General features: G+C 37.3%; 1 protein-coding gene and 1 non-coding gene across 2 annotated transcripts; both read left to right on the plus strand.

Annotated features, from left to right (window-relative positions):
- Nucleotides 1-6107: 6107 nt before the first annotated feature.
- LOC111921094 (U6 spliceosomal RNA) lies at nt 6108-6208 on the plus strand. The gene has a single exon (XR_002860063.1). It is a non-coding gene; the product is annotated as a U6 spliceosomal RNA (small nuclear RNA).
- A 909-nt stretch (nt 6209-7117) lies between these two features.
- Nucleotides 7118-9800, plus strand: LOC111921059 (cyclin-dependent kinase F-4). Its single transcript, XM_023916649.1, has 2 exons — nt 7118-7944; nt 9671-9800. Exons 1-2 carry the CDS (start codon nt 7118-7120, stop codon nt 9798-9800), a joined length of 957 nt encoding a protein of 318 aa, XP_023772417.1.
- Nucleotides 9801-16903: the final 7103 nt, after the last annotated feature.

A 16903-nucleotide genomic window follows, 5' to 3' on the forward strand; every position in this document is an offset into this window, starting at 1 on the left:
TGGAACGAACTTTAGCGAATGGATAAGATACATTCGCACCATTGCTCGCTATGAGGATAAGGAGTATGTCCTCGATGAGAAGCTCGAGAAAATCAACCCCGAAATTGCTACTCCCGCCGAAATCACCGCCTTTGAAACTCATGAGCGAGATGCAACGAAGGTACATTGCATCATGATCGCCACCATGAACTCCGAATTCCAAAAGTCCTACGAGGACATGTACCCGTACGAGATGCATCAAGACTTATTGGAGAGGTACAACCAAAACGCGAGACAAGAGAGGTACGAGATTTTCACTAACATGATTTCCGCGAAGATGGGTCATGGAGAATCTCTTACCGTGCACTTCCAAAAGATGCAAAGGTATGTTGACCGCCTCCGCAAGTTAAATGTTGACTTCGGTGAAGACTTGGCGATCGACATGGTGCTTCACTCTTTGCCTCCGATGTACAACCAATTTAGGATGACCTACCTAATGAACAAAGAAGAGGTCACCCTAAGCAAGCTCCAAGGTCTCTTGAGGGTTGCTGAGAGCAACTTCAAGGACAAGTCTGTTGCACCCACTCCCAATCCGCCCGCTGCTCCTGTCTTGGCTATTGGACAAGAGAAGGGAAAGAAGAGGAAAGCTTCATCGAAGAACTATCGCAAGGTGAAAGCCCGAGATGGTGCCTCTTCTAGTGGGACCAAAGTTGATCCCGCCAAGCCCTGCTCTAACCCGAAGGAGGCAGAGTGCCACCACTGCCACAAGATAGGACATTGGAAGAGAAGCTGCCCGGATTACCTGCAAGCAATCAAAGAAGGAAAGATCAAGACATCTTTCGCAGGTATATATACAATCAAATCTAACGATTCTAATCATGCTATTTCTTGGGTTCTTGATACCGGTTGTGGTTATCACATTTGTTCTAATGTGCAGGGACTAAGAAGAAGTAGGGATGTAGAGCAAGGAAGGATCAATCTAATCATGGGGAACAGAAGATCGTCGCCTGTGACCAAGATTGGAGTGTATTCCTTAGTGCTTAGGAATAGTTTAGTTTTAGATTTGAACAATTGTTGCTATTCGCCAGAAATGGCAAGAAACATCATTTCATTTCATGGTTTATATAGACAAGGATTTAGATTTTCTTTTAATAATGAGAATGGTTCTATTTTGGCTTATCTGAATGGTGTCTTTTACTTTGAAGCTATACCATGTAATGGAATATATGAAACCGTTATGATTGTTGATAACTTAGGAAATGATGTTTTGAATATTGATTCTTCCACTAGTATGGATAAAGCATCCTTGTGGCATTGTCGTCTTGGACATGTCAACAAGAAACGCATAGCCCAACTCCAAAAGGATGGAGTGTTGGAGTCATTCGACCTTAGGGAAGATGACACATGCGAGTCTTGTTTGCTTGGAAAGATGACTAAGTCACCCTTCACGAGTACATGTGAAAGGGGCGAGGGTCTATTGGACCTAATACATACCGATGTGTGTGGACCGTTTAGATCAACCACGAAGGATGGGAACCGCTTCTATGTGACTTTTACCGATGACTATAGTAGATATGGGTATATCTACTTAATCAAGCAAAAGTCAGACACCTTTGAAAAGTTCAAAGAGTTCAAGAATGAAGTGGAGAATCAATTGGGCAGGAAAATCAAGATGCTTCTATCCGATCGAGGAGGAGAGTACCTAAGTCTTGAATTCCACGATTATCTCAAGGAGTGTGGAATAGTTTCACAATTGACGCCTCCTAGGACACCGCAGTTGAATGGTGTGGCAGAAAGGCGTAATCGAACCTTATTGGATATGGTTCGCTCTATGATGAGTCGTGCTTCGCTACCAATCTCTTTTTGGGGGTATGCCTTAGAGACTGCCGCCCATATCCTTAACCGAGTCCCTACTAAGAAGGTTGCCAAAACACCTCACGAGATGTGGACAGGGAAAGCTCCCTCGTTGGCACATATCAAGGTTTGGGGTTGCGAGGCTTTCGTAAGACGAGATACTCACGACAAGCTTGAACCTCGAAGTGAGCGATGTATTTTCATCGGCTACCCGCAGACATCCTTTGGATATCTCTTCTATAGACCGAAGGACAATGTTGTCTTCGTTGCGAGGAGAGGAGTTTTCCGAGAGCGAGAACTCATAAGCCAAGGAGACAGTGGGAGGCAAATCGAGCTTGAAGAGATTCAAGAGTCGATAGATGAAGGAACCTCTACCGCTGGCACTCAACCCGAGGAGGAAACTCCGGTTGAACCGATTGACGAATCCTTACCTCTTATACGTTCCGATAGAGTTAGAGTTCTACCCCAGTTTTATGGTTTTCATATTACTACCGAAGGGGACACGTATATTAGTGATGGTACACTAGTAAACCTTGATGAACCTAATAGCTATAAGGAAGCCATGGCAGGCCCGGAGTCTGCAAAATGGAAAGAGGCAATGGATAGCGAGATCCAATCCATGTATGATAACCAAGTTTGGAATTTGGTTGATTATGTGCCCGGACGTAAGACCGTTGGGTGCAAATGGATCTTCAAGAAGAAGACCGACGTGGATGGAAACGTGCACACATATAAAGCGCGATTGGTTGCGAAGGGCTTTACTCAAACTCCTGGAGTTGACTATGATGAGACCTTCTCACCAGTTGCGAAGATTAAATCTATTAGAGTGATGCTAGCTATTGCCGCATTTCATGATTATGAGATTTGGCAAATGGATGTCAAGACCGCTTTTCTTAATGGGAAGTTGGCTGAGGATGTTTACATGGCTCAGCCCGAGGGGTTTGTGGATCCGAAGCATCCGAATAGAGTGTGTAAGCTTGAGAAGTCCATTTATGGACTTAAGCAAGCGTCTCGCAGATGGAATCTTTGCTTCGATGAGAAAGTCAAAGAGTTTGGATTTGTACGAAGCGAAGACGAGTCTTGTGTATATGTCAAAGCCAGTGGGAGTATAGTAAGCTTTCTCGTCCTATATGTCGATGACATATTGCTCATAGGAAACGACATCCCGACTCTGCAGGAAGTTAAGTCCTAGCTCGGGAAGTGCTTCGCTATGAAGGACCTCGGAGAAGCTTCTTACATTTTGGGAATAAGGATAGTGAGAGAAAGAAGTAAGAGACTAATTGGACTTAGTCAGAACACTTACTTGGAGAAGGTACTGAAACGTTTTAGTATGGAAAACTCAAAGAAGGGAGAATTACCAATACAAAGTAATGCCAAATTGAGTAAGACTCAAAGTCCGAGTACCGAAGCTGAGATAGCAGAAATGAGCCGAGTACCATACGCTTCCACAGTTGGCTCAATCATGTACGCTATGACTTGTACTCGCCCTGATGTAGCCTTCGCTTTGAGCATGGTTAGCAGATATCAAGGGAATCCTGGCAAAGCACATTGGATTGCGGTGAAGAATATCCTTAAGTACCTTCGGAGGACAAAGGAATGGTTCTTAGTCCACGGAGGGAGTGATGACTTGAAGGTGCGAGGGTATAGTGACGCTAGTTTTCAGACCGACAGGGACAACTACCGTTCGCAGTCGGGCTGGGTCTTTACCCTAAATGGAGGAGCAGTGACCTGGAAGAGTTCCAAGCAAGAGACCGTAGCTGATTCAACGTGCGAATCAGAGTACATTGCAGCGAGCGAAGCGTCAAAGGAGGCAATATGGCTAAAGAACTTCATCGGTGATCTTGGAGTCGTACCTGCCATAAAGGAGCCCATGGAGATTTTCTGTGATAACGAAGGTGCGGTTGCCTTAACCAAGGAACCGAGGGATCATGGTAGATCAAGACATATCGACAGAAAATATCACTTCATCAGACATCGTGTAGAAGAAGGACAACTCGTAGTGAAGAGGATATCATCAGAAGATAACCCAGCAGATCCGCTTACGAAGGGACTGAGTAGGGTTAAGCACTTACAGCATACTAGGAGTATTGGGCTGAAGGATGATATTAGCATAGATTAGATAGTATTAGAAACGTGTAATAGATAAATGTAATTGACATTTGATGATTAAATAAAGGAGTTTTATTTATGAGTAATGATACTATCTTATGTTAATTGTTTAGCTATTGTTTCACTTTGCATGTTTTGACTTCCAAAATAATTGAGTTTATTAGGAATAATCGAATTATTCAAATGGTCCACAATCGTTCATATGTTGGGAGTAGATATGAAAGAAGATTGTCATGAATTGGTGTGTAGAGTGTCTAAATGGTGTTAGACATAGCAAATGATTGCTGCAACGTTCATGAGTGCTTATGAACTAGTTTTGAGCATTGGAATAAACCCGCGCTTGCTGGAATCACCTTATGGAATACGATATAAAAGGTGTTCGCAAGACGATAATATCATATAGTCTTAAAACCTAGATATATGGTTTATTATTTGTTAATTGATTGTACATTGATAATACGAAAACGCATCAGTAACTTGGTGTTATAAAACGTATTGTTGTGTATAGTTGGTTAATGAATAAGTAAATGCATATAAGTCGAAGTTTATCTGTAAATTTTATCTAAGAAGGTAAAAGCGATATCTCGGCCGCTCGATGATTTGATTTGACTTATGTGCCGGGCCCGGTCAGAACTGAATTGATGTGTTCGATTAAGTTCTATGTCAAATAAATCAGAGATCGAGAAACCTAAATGCTTGACTAACCATTCCATAGGATTGTCAGCATGATATCTAACAGAGGACTGTACGTTCCCTTATCTAAAGGACAAGATTGATTAGATCAGAGTTGACAGCGTCTTTGAGAGCTATGATTGCAAACCGAATTGTACTTGTATAGTTACTAGACTTATCCAAGTGGGAGACTGTTGGAATAGTGTCTAAGGCTGCAACTATATTAGGCGAGTATTTGATCCGGTTGTGCATGGTCCTTTTGGGTTGCCTTCACCATAGCAACTTGATAGGATGATTTATTAAGAGAGAGTAAATATTATTAATATATATTATGGGAATAATATAATGAATAATATATTTGTTATTTGATCAATATAAGTCATAGAATTAATTAGAATTAATTTGGTGACTTAAAGAGATTAATTAAATAAAGGGGTATAAACTGTCAATTGTTTGATAGTTAAGCTTTAGACTGTAAATCCATTTGGATATGGTATGGACGAATTCTAAGAGGTTTAGGATAGCTAAAATCGTCCATATGCTTATCTTAGGAATGGATTTGGATAGCCTTAAGAGAAGATTATCCAATTAGGGTTTAGGTTGTAACTCTTAAGGAGTCTACAAGTATAAATAGACCCTATGGCTGATGGAATTCGACACTTGACCTAAAGCAAGGAACCTCTGGTCGAATTCCTCCCCTCTCCACTCTCCTAAATCATTCTTATTGCTATTGGTGTTTGTAAGCCATTAGAGGAGTGACACTTGTGACTCTAGAAGCTCCAAGACCTCAAGATCAACAAGGAACTCAAAGGTATGATTCTAGATCTGTTTCAATGTTGTTATTTAACCTAATTAGTCATTAGAAGACTTGGATTCAATGCATGTTTATTAGAAAGCCTAGATCCAAGCATTAGGGTTTTGCATGCGCACATAGGAAAGTTCTTATGGCTAAAACCCATCAGTGCTATGATGGTATGATAGACTAGCCGAGTCTTAGCTGGTAGTTGTATGTATGCATGTTATGCTAAGTCGATACAGACCCAGAGTCAATAAAAACTCGTGGTTGATGCGAACCCAAGGTTGATGCGAACCTGTTTGGTTGAAACATACGATTGAGTCAATGCAGACTCATACTCGATATACACCTGGGGTTGTTACTGACCCATTGTTGTTATGTATGTTTATATGTGATGTATGTGATGTTGTAGGGAACTCACCGAAATTTGTGCTTACAATTGTGAATTAAATGTTTTTCATATACTATATTAGTTAATGAGGATGTGAAGACGTGATTGTACACACACATGAACAGTTTTATGATTGAAGATTACATGATACTTTCATTATAACTCTGATTTATGGATTTCCATTTATGAACAAATGGGTTTGTTTTGATCATTCCTTTATTAAAATGAGTGTTTAAGTCAGCTTAAAAATGAAAATTTTATTTTGAAAATTGGGACGTTACGTAATGTATATGTTTGTTTTTATATGTCCCTTCGGGACATCTGATAAAACTGGAACATTACAAAGACGATTAACATGATCTTTCGAAAAAATGAAATACACAAATCGAGAAATGATGGAAAAATATATGCTATATAGGTGATGTTGTACCTTTAGCCAATAACACAGGTTCCTAATGTGGTCTACTTAATACTATAGAGATGGAGGTGAATATATAAATCAATGAGAACTACTTCAAATTTATTTAGATTGATATTTTACATATTTTATTTGTGGTCAGGATTTTAATTAATATAATATGGTACTCCTATAAAATATATAGATGTTTGTAAAATAATTAATATGTAAAAAAGATCATATATAAAAAAATAAATATGGTCATTATGTTTAAATTTTGGAGATATAAGAGAAATGTAGATGTTATAAGAAAAAGTTGGATAAAAATTTAATTGTTAATTAAACTTTAATCGATTGTAGATAGGACAAGGTTAGTAATACTTTAATTATAGTTTAATTAGTAAATAAAATATATAATTATAATTATACAAAGCTCTTAATTTTAAGTTGGTTGGAGCCATTTTTTAAGTTGTTTGGAGCCAAAGCAACCGTGCATGCATTTCATTATATGAAGTCGGGTATAACCGTAAGATAATTTAGGAAACTTAAAACCCTAAATCTTGCATATCTGAAGATCGTATTTAGTAGTATAAATAGTAACCTTCTTTCATTCACATTCACAATGCACCGCCGACCCAATTAATTAATTACCCCCTTCACCCTCTTCGTTCCCTATTTCTTTTCATTCTTTAACCCCTTCGATCCATCATTTGTGTTTTATAATAAAATTTGTGAAGCATGCATGCCTGTTCATCAGAAACATGATGTTCCTTCGTGTCATTCATCAAGAAAGTTGAAAGCATAATTAAGGTGATGTGTTCTTTATAATTGTGTACGTAGCATAAGTTTCTGTGAGTTCCTCTGCGTACCTCGTTTGTGTGTTTTCTTGAGAAAGCTAGAAAGTCTATACATATATATAATGGAGCAGTATCAAATAATGAAAGAAATTGGGAGTGGATCATATGGGGTTGTCTGGGGAGCATTGAATGAATTTACTGAAGAAGTGGTTGCGATCAAGCAACTGAAGATGAAGTATAACTCGGTGAAAGAATGCATGAACCTGACAGAAGTCAAAGCACTGCGCCAGATGGATCATCCCAATATCGTAAAGCTCAAGGATATCATCAAAGAACACGACAGTTTGTACTTGGTGTTTGAATACATGGAATGCAGTCTCTACGAGCGTATGAAATGCAGGAAGAAACCATTTTCAGAGGATGAGATTAGAAACTTGTGCTTCCAAATCTTTCAAGGTCTGGCGTACATGCACAACAACGGCTACTTTCATCGTGACCTCAAACCAGAGAACCTTCTTGTTTCCAAGGATGTAATAAAGATTGCTGATCTTGGTCTAGCTGGCGAGACGAACCAACAGCCATACACTGTTAATGTTGGGTCACGCTGGTATAAAGCCCCTGAAGTTCTTCTTGGGCAACGATATGATTCTTCAGTTGATATGTGGGCAATGGGTGTAATCATGGCTGAACTATTTACAGGCCGCCGACTATTTCCTGGTAAAAATGACGGAGATCAAATGTATAAAATATGCAGTGTGATCGGCAGTCCAACAGAAACCATCGTAAATAGCAACTATCAGTTCCCACAGCTTCCTGGTGTCCAACTTTCTTCGCTGTTACCATCTGCAAGCATGGAAGCACTCAATCTGATTGCCACACTTCTTTCATGGAGTCCATCCGCAAGGCCAACAGCGATGAAGGCACTTGATCATCCTTTCTTCAATACATGGTGCCATGTTCTACCATCCTTTCAAGCAAGTCCATTTTATGGTTTCGAAACAGAAGATTCCTCCAAAAACTTGACTCGTCTGCTCCCAGAAAATCCATTTTGTGGTTCTGAAACAGAAGATTCCTCGGAGAAGCTAGAAAATCCATTTTGTGTTGCCGAAATAGAAGATCCCTCAGAAAACTTGATATGTCTGCTCCCAGAAAATCCATTTTATGGTTCCAAAACAGAAGATTCGTCGAAAAACTTGATTGGTCAGTTCCCAGAAAATCCATTTTGTGGTTATGAAACAGAAGATTCCTCGAAAAACTTGATTCGTCAGCTCCCAGAAAATCTTTTTTATGGTTCCGAAACAGGAGGTTACTCAGAAAACTTGTCCCCTATGTTTCTAGAAATCCATTTTATGGTTCCGAAACTATAGATTCTTCAGAAAACTTGATCCGCATACTCCCACAAAATCTATTTTATTGTTCCGAAACAGAAGATCCCTAAAAAAAATTTGTATGTATCCTCCCAGAAAATCCATTACTTGGTTCAAAGAATTGCGGATTTTTATTCAAAATAGAGAGGAAGCAAAAGAACAAAAAGTTTCACAATTGGTTTGGAAAGCGATGCGGAGCACATTGACGAGCTAGCGATGGCATATATGGATAAGTTGGAGAAGAACAAGAGGGGTATCGGAAAGAGACAACTTCAAAGGATCAAAGGAATTAAAGAGGCTCAGAGCAAACGGACATAACTTGTTATCCTATGTTGAAAGTAAAGGGGTATTTGCCGGGTATCAAAGGAAAATTTTAGTTGGTATGAATAGTAGCACGTCATCAATTTGTATGTTTTGGATTTGGTTTTTGATTGTTATTCAATATTAACGATGTATGGTTGATATCGAATGTTTTGAATGAATTGACAAGCCATTTCTCTGATTTAGAAATTGATAAATCATTTTTCATGTTTGATTAATTATTTCTTCCATTGTATTTGTCGAATTAGTTTTTTTAGGTGTGTGAATATGTAACATACTAGTATGTTATAATCCGCCGGAAACCATAATTATAAAATTAATTAGATTTCATATAAAAACTCAAAATTATTAATCATTTATTTTAATTAAATTATTAATTAATAGATATTTTTATTAGTTATGTAAAATTATAATCGTTGATTTAAATAAATATGTGAAATTAATTTTCAATATATATTAGACATTTTATATTTGTGGATTAATGAAAACAATAATATAAAATTTAAAATTTAAAATAGAGAATAAATATATTTACAAGTACTAAATCACATACTTCAAATTAGCAATATTATCACTTATATGGAAATGGACGTTGGACTACTCATGTATGTGCGATAGAATAATTATTGGCAGCGCTCCATTATCATAACTTTCAAAAGTTTGCATCTCCTTTATGAATATGCACAAATTTATAATAGTTATTCCATACAAAAGTAGAAGGCACGCCTTCTGTTTTGTATGAAACCAAGGCAAATATGATAAAGGAATATGTACAAGCACCGTCAATATCGTCATATTATGCTATGTATAAACCGATCTAGATAGAATTCGAAAAATCTAATTAGAACTCTACAAATATGTACAGATCTAGATAGAATTCGAAAACTCTAATTGGAAGTCTACAAATATGTACAAGTCACTTATTAATGATGGTGGAATATATATAATAACCCTTGAAACTCCATAATTACAAGTTTTGTTTTATAGTTTCTCACTTCTTCCTTCCTCACGCATTCGTGCAACATCCACGACTCGACTTTCTATAATCAGTTTCTTCAAGAACTGCAAATCGATTTTACTCAAGAACTACACTACACAATTCCATGATTGCTACTAGAAATCAACCCGTTTTCATTAATTGTCCTGCCTATATAAGAGTTGGATTTTCAATCATAGTTGTTGTTCGATAGTTGGGGGTAGCGAAAAGGGGTGTCGATTAAAACTGGTGGAACTCTTTCTGGGAAAACATTCCCCCTGTCCGTGGTATAGGTTAGGGCTCTTACATTGCTTCCTCTCCTACCCTCCGTTCCCTAAGATATAAAATTTAGTTGCAAAACCCTTTCATCACTTTGATGATTTTTGTTGATTATAGTTGTTTCTCAATTTGAAGGCAAGGAAGGATATGGATAAATGGCTCTCCTAATTAAATGCTAATGGAGAAGAGTATTGTATCACTACTAGGAAAATGAGAATTACCAACGACATTATCTGTCGCTATTCCGTCGGAATAAGAGGATACCGATGGACTTCCAATGAAAAATTGGTTGTAACGTAATAGTTTGTGGGTAAATATTGCCGACAAAATAGCTACGAATTACCTACAACATACCAACAACATTTTTCCATCGGTAAATTACTGACGTAACACCTACGGAGAGAAATATCAATGGATTTCCTATGGATTATTGAGGGGACTCAATTTGATTGACATTGAGTTTTTTACCGACGAAACCGACAACCTATATTATCGAAAACACGACAAACACGAAAAACACGACAAATAAATGTTAAATCGTGTCAATTTCATGTCGAATTTTAAACACGAACACGACACGACACGACATCGTGTTTTTTACACTTAACACGAACACGACACGAACATGAATTGGAATTTCAGTTTCATCCTAATTTCGTTTCGTGTCGTGTATTTTTGTCGTGCCGTGTCAATAATTGACACCTCTACCAAATACCAAGTTTGACAAATTCTGTTATTCCATTGTCCCAAAATTCCTACCAACTAAAAATTAACAAAAAAATAAAAATAAACAATACCAAATGTTTACAAATTCCATTGTTCCATATTACTTACTCATTATCCTCGGGTAGACTGCCGGGAAGGGGGGGGGGGGGGGGGTCATGGGCTTGATTTGCGGGCATATTCATCATCATCGCCATCATTGTGATTTGTTCTACCATTTGTTCTTATTGTTGGGTTTATTGTGTTGTGTCTTGGGCTCGGTTATTAGTTCAGTTTTGTTACCGGCTTGGGCTTGTCCAGCCGTGTGTTATGTTTTAGGGTTTAGTATATAAGTTGCATGCATGCAATCTTATCATTAACACTTTCATTATTATCATTTGTTGTATTGTAAACCTTAGCTCACCTCTACAGTGAGTTCTTAATCGAGCTCTGCTGAGGTGTGACTATATTGGAATCATTAAGCTCTATTTTGATTCAACTTGTGTTTACATTATTTGACTAGTTGTTTTCTATTAACATGTTGAAGATCTAAAACGGTCTAAAGAGTTTTTCAACTCATCAATTGGTATCAGAGCAGGAGACTGTGTAATTTATATGCATCTCTTCTATCGAAGAAGGTTTCAGAGTTTTTTGCTAATATTGATCTCTGTTAGAAGCCGTCATCTTGTTGTTGACGTAGTTCTTGGATTTCAATTTTACCCTAACTTTGTTTTCAAGTCTTATCTTGAACAGGTTTTTCGCAATATCATCATGTCACACGACGATTCCAACACAAACCCTATCAATATCTCCAAAAACATTGGATCCACAACTAGGATTTCCATTCTATATACTCAGGATTACGAAGTATGGGCGCATCACTTTGAAGACTATGTGATCAGTTCTGAAGACAATGGGTATTTAATCTGGGAAGCGATCACTTTAGGTCCGTTCGCTAACTCTGGCACAAACCGAATCATAAAGACTCAAAAGGTGTACAACCAACTTATGGTTGATGTTAAAGATGTTCCTCAAGATGAAAAGGACAAGTTTAATTTCAATATCAAAGCGCTTAGAATGATCAGATTTTCCCTACAGTCTAACACCTTTCGGTTGGTTAGTTCATGCACGACGGTGAAAGAGGTTTGGGATAGGTTGAAAGAGTTGTATTCTACCGATGAGGATCTTGGGCATTTGATCCAAACTCTATTGCTTTCAGAGTTTGGAGACTTCAAGGAGAAACCTGAGGAGAAGCTTATCCAAGCCTTTGATCGCTTTAATCATCTTCTTACCAAAATGATAAAGCATGGCATAGAGAGGAAATTTATTGAGCAGAAGGTCACATTCATGAATGGCCTAAGATCTGAATGGATGGTTGTAGTGTCTACTGTAAAGGCGCATGAACAATTCAAGGCTTACTCTTTGGCGAAGCTAGTGGGGATACTAAAGTCACATGAAGGTGCAGTGACTAAAGAAACGAATGTGGTTTCTAGCATGGGTTCTTTGGCCCTAATTTCCAAAGGAAAGAATGCAGTTAAAGAAGAAGAAGATTTAGATCTTTCTGAATTTGATCTGACCAATGAAGAATATTCTTTGATGGTATCAAACCCAAAGAAGTTCATTCGCAGAAGGTTTCCCACCAATAAGAACCGAAACTGGCAAGGAAACTACAGTTCAGAAAAGGAAAAGGAGGAACCGAATATCACTACCCAGCAAGAAGAACCGAAGAAGGAGAGCAAGATGTCAAGTGACTCAGGATTTAATTGTCACTTTTGTGGAGGCAAAAACCACTTTGCCAAGGACTGTATGTTGAGGAAGATGACAGAGAAGAATGAGAGTGAAGACGATGAAGCATACTATCAGTGAAAGCTAGAAGAGATTAAGAAGAAGAAAGCTACTGCAAATAACACTATGAATGTTCTTATTATATAGGAAAATGTTGCAGATGATGAATTTGGTGGTGTTGAAGTCTGGTCTACTGATTCAGAGGATGAAGAAGTGAGAAAGCCTACACATGGCAGGGCTTTCGTGGCGAAAGAAGATGAGTATGTTGCTGGAGGAAAGTGTTTGATGGTGACAGTTGGAGTGTCACAGATGAGGGGTTACACCAATGATAGGAGTCAAGATGAAGCTAAGGAACGAGAAGACAGGTGCTTTGCTACCAAGCCTGTTGGTGAGCAGATCAATGAGTGCGACCAGTTGATCAAGAAGGTACAATCTATTCTCGAATCATTAAAAATCCATGTCACAAACTATGAAAAAGAATTGAACGGATTAAAATCTAAATTTTCTAGTTTAAGTGGTAGTTTAACCCAAAATCGCCTCACAAATTCTAACCTAACCGATCAACTCAGCATGGTGTCTTTGAAGAGTGAGGAGAGGCAAATTTGGATTGAGCAAAAGGAGAAAGAGTTGATTAGAATTAAGGATGAGACAATTTATTTGCAAAGGGATAATTTGAAGCTTTTAAAACAGAGAAATGTTTTTTGTTTAATTGTTAAACGTTTATATTCCAATATCACTCAGTTGCATTTAGATTGTGAAATAGGCAGGAAAATTCACAGTATGATTCTTCCCTTCCTTGAATTAAAGGAGGACGAAATTGATGCTAATGTTTATGATTGTGAAGTTGTTGTCTCGTCTGATGAAGTTTCTCTTGGCTATAAAATTGGTCTTGACAAAATTGAATCTTTTATCCAGTCCAAATACCACAAGGACATGCTTAAGAATTTATTGGACGAAAATGATAAATTGAAAATTAAAACCGAAACCCTGCAGAAATTTGACTCGTTGAATGCAAAGTTGAGTTCAAAAACAAAAATTAATGTTGACAATACTTTTGAATTCAATGAGGATGATGACATGTGTGAAATATCTCTGGAAGATGAGTTAGATTGTTCCGAATTTGTCAAGAGCGAACCCGAACCTACAAAAATCTCATTTCTGAAAACTCGGTTGAATTCGCTCGTTTTTCCCAAAATAAGTCCAAAGTTATGAAAGAAAAGGTTGTGGTGTATCAGAAGGTCCAAACCACGCCAAATCAAGTTGATGCAGTCACAGGCGTTACAGAGAAGCAAACAGCCGAACTCACAGCATTAGTGAACGAAGATAATGCTGAAGGATGTGATGAATTTTTTTGGTCAGCACCAATAGACAATGCTGGTGAAACGGTCGGCCTATCTGAGAAAACATCATGGAGGGTTAAAGGCAAATATGTGGCAGAACCACTCAACAAGCCTACTCATTTTGATATGCTAACAACCAGTGGTACCAAAAAGATTCCAAGTGAATCAATTAAGGTGACAAGAGAAACCTCCTTGTTAAAGAGCGACACTGATGGTGAAAGGTTGAAACCGAGGGTCAATATCCATAAAACTCCCAAACAGGTGTCTGAAAAAAACAACAATGTAACAGGAGATACAAGAAGAATCTCACTGAAAGGAAACAGTTTTGGCAGTCCCAAAACCCAAATTACGTTCGATCAGACAAGAGTTCAACCGCTAAGGATAAAGGAGTGTCAAAGAATCAATCTACTTCTTGTACTCAATGCTATTCGTGTAGCCAAGCAAACCGAAAGGGAAGTTTCGGTCCTCAAAATAGAAGAGAAATAAACCGAAAGAGGGGTTTCGGTTCTCAACTCAGCAACCGAAGGGGCAATTTCGGTTCATCATCTACAAGAGAAAGGACCCAAAAGCAAGGTTTCTCTTTTAAAACACATTCCACTCACTCAAATCAAAATCCTAAAGAAGATGTGAAAGGAAAAGGGAAGATCGTCTCAGGAGACGAAAAGAAGATAAATACTAACCTAAGGAAACAAAACCAAAAGTTAGAAAACAATAAATATCCAATTCCTAAACCTAAGGTTAATGCGTCAAAAGATAATAAAATCAAAGTTTTTACAATCAAAAGAAAAGATGAAACAACCCTAATAAAACGAACTTACTTGGTTGATTCTTTTATTGTTATACCCTGTTCTGCAAAAGGCTCACAAGGACCCAAGAAATTTTGGGTTCCTAAATCTGCTTGATTTTTGCAGGTTTTGTGTGACGAGCAGTTCGACAACAAATGGTACATTGATAGTGGTTTCTCACGTCACATGACTGGGAGAAAGGAAGAACTTCGGGAGTTTCGAGCTCTGACGGATGGTGGCTGTGTAAAGTATGGCAACAACTCATTTGGTACAATAAAAGGCTATGGAATGATCACAAATGGCAATTTCTCGATCAGAAAAGTAGCGTACGTGGAGGGCTTCACTACTAAAAAAACAGCCTTTTACGACGCGCAATGTGCGTAGTAAAACGCTCAGACGACGCGCAAATGCGTGTCAAGAAATGCCATGTCATAACGAGAGACGAAGCGCTTTTACGTGTCGTGTATAGACGACGCGCATTTACGACGCACATTTATGACACGCAATGCGTATCATTAAAACCCTTGTCAAGAAAGGCCATGTCATAAATGAAGATGACACACATTTTTGCTTATCGTAAATTTAAATGTTTAAAAAATATATATTTATATATTTATTAATTTTTAAATTAAATTTTCATTTAATGTTTCATAATAGAAATAAAATACCATATACAAAAAATACAACCCATTGCATAAAATTTAATGTCATACAATTCTATTGCTTACAATATATAAATTTGCATTCATCTCTAATCTACTCTGTGTTTCATACTAACAATTGAAATAAAGAATGCAACACTTGCATTTGACCTTTCTTTTCCTCTTCTAACCCTATAAACACAACACAAATAAATGAGTTAATTACTGAAACACACCATTTATTTCACATATAAGTATAACTGACCTTGGCCAATAGGATTTTTCTTGTTAGTAAAACAAGATTGAGCACTTTTGCTCACCAAATTAGCAAAATAAAACCCTTTTCCAAACTACAGACATAGAAAAGATTACTTTCTTAATTAATATATAATAGATTAATGGATTGATTAATATATATATATATATATATATATATATATAGAGAGAGAGAGAGAGAGAGGAGGAGGAGGAGGAGGACCATGTAGCCGGTTGCAGGAGCTTCAGGGGGGGCTATTCGTAATCCTTGGCTTAAAATACCAACATAGTTTGTCAAACGAGAACCTATTAAGAACAATAGATTTCATTAACATCCATGCAAAAGACATTAATTCCCTTCTCATCTTGCATGAATGATATAACTTAACAAAAAAGGTTTGAAGCTACAATACCATTCCAAAGGAGAATCTCTTCCTCGGCTTCCATGTCAGCAATCTTTTCTTGAAGACTAAAGATATAAGAGGAAAAAGTATAAATTGCATTGCTATTTCCTATAATTTTCTATTATAATAAAAGACTTGAAAAACATAAATAATATCAGAATAAAACCTTTGCATGTCAATCTTTATATCAATTATCCGATTTTCTGCTTCCATGGCTTCCTTCAACCTATCTTCACTCAATTTTGTGGTTTCTTCCAATTTCGTTTGTGTTTCACTAATTTCCTGTTCTAGTGTACTAACCTTTTCCTGCAAGTGTTCAGATACCATGAAATACAATCGTCAAAACAAGATAAAAAACTATCCTAGAATTTCACATTATCAACAGTAAGGTTTTCTACTTTCTCATTGTGAGTAGCAAAAAGGTGCTCGAGTTCTATCAAACTCTCATTGTCTTTCAACTATGAAAACTTCTTCCAGCTCAAGTGCCCAATCCTACATTTTACAAAGTACAAACAAGGCCTCCTAGCAAGTTTTTTCCTACAACCAGAGTACAATGTCAATTTCATGTCATATATTACAAAAAGACAAAATAAACAAATCAAAAAACATATGACTTCATTAGACAAGGAATCAGAAAAAAGTTTACCTGTAAAATTTAGCAAATAGATCTTTAGCACCGATGTAGGCAAGCAACTTTACTACATGCAAATTAGTTCAAAAACTCAATCACTTATGCTTACCATTTGCTGCACAGGAGCCTTTCGATGATGAAATTACTATACTAACCTTGTGGAAAAGAGTATGGTTCATGAAACAGTCATTTACATATGCCAGATACTTGTCATGAAGCTAAATAACTTTTCTAACAAAAACCTGGAGGAAAGTAAGTAAACAGATATAAATAAATAAATAAATTACTAATTTATGCAAATTTAATGTTCTTGTAATTTTACCTGTTCCTGTAACCCAGCCACATCTCTCTTTTCAGCCTGCAAAAAACAATAAGTTCAAAGTTATTCATCATTGCAGCTTTATTTATAAAATACAATTTTG

Source organism: Lactuca sativa, chromosome 5 (genome assembly GCF_002870075.4).
Source record: "Lactuca sativa cultivar Salinas chromosome 5, Lsat_Salinas_v11, whole genome shotgun sequence".
Classification (NCBI taxonomy): Eukaryota; Viridiplantae; Streptophyta; class Magnoliopsida; order Asterales; family Asteraceae; genus Lactuca; species Lactuca sativa.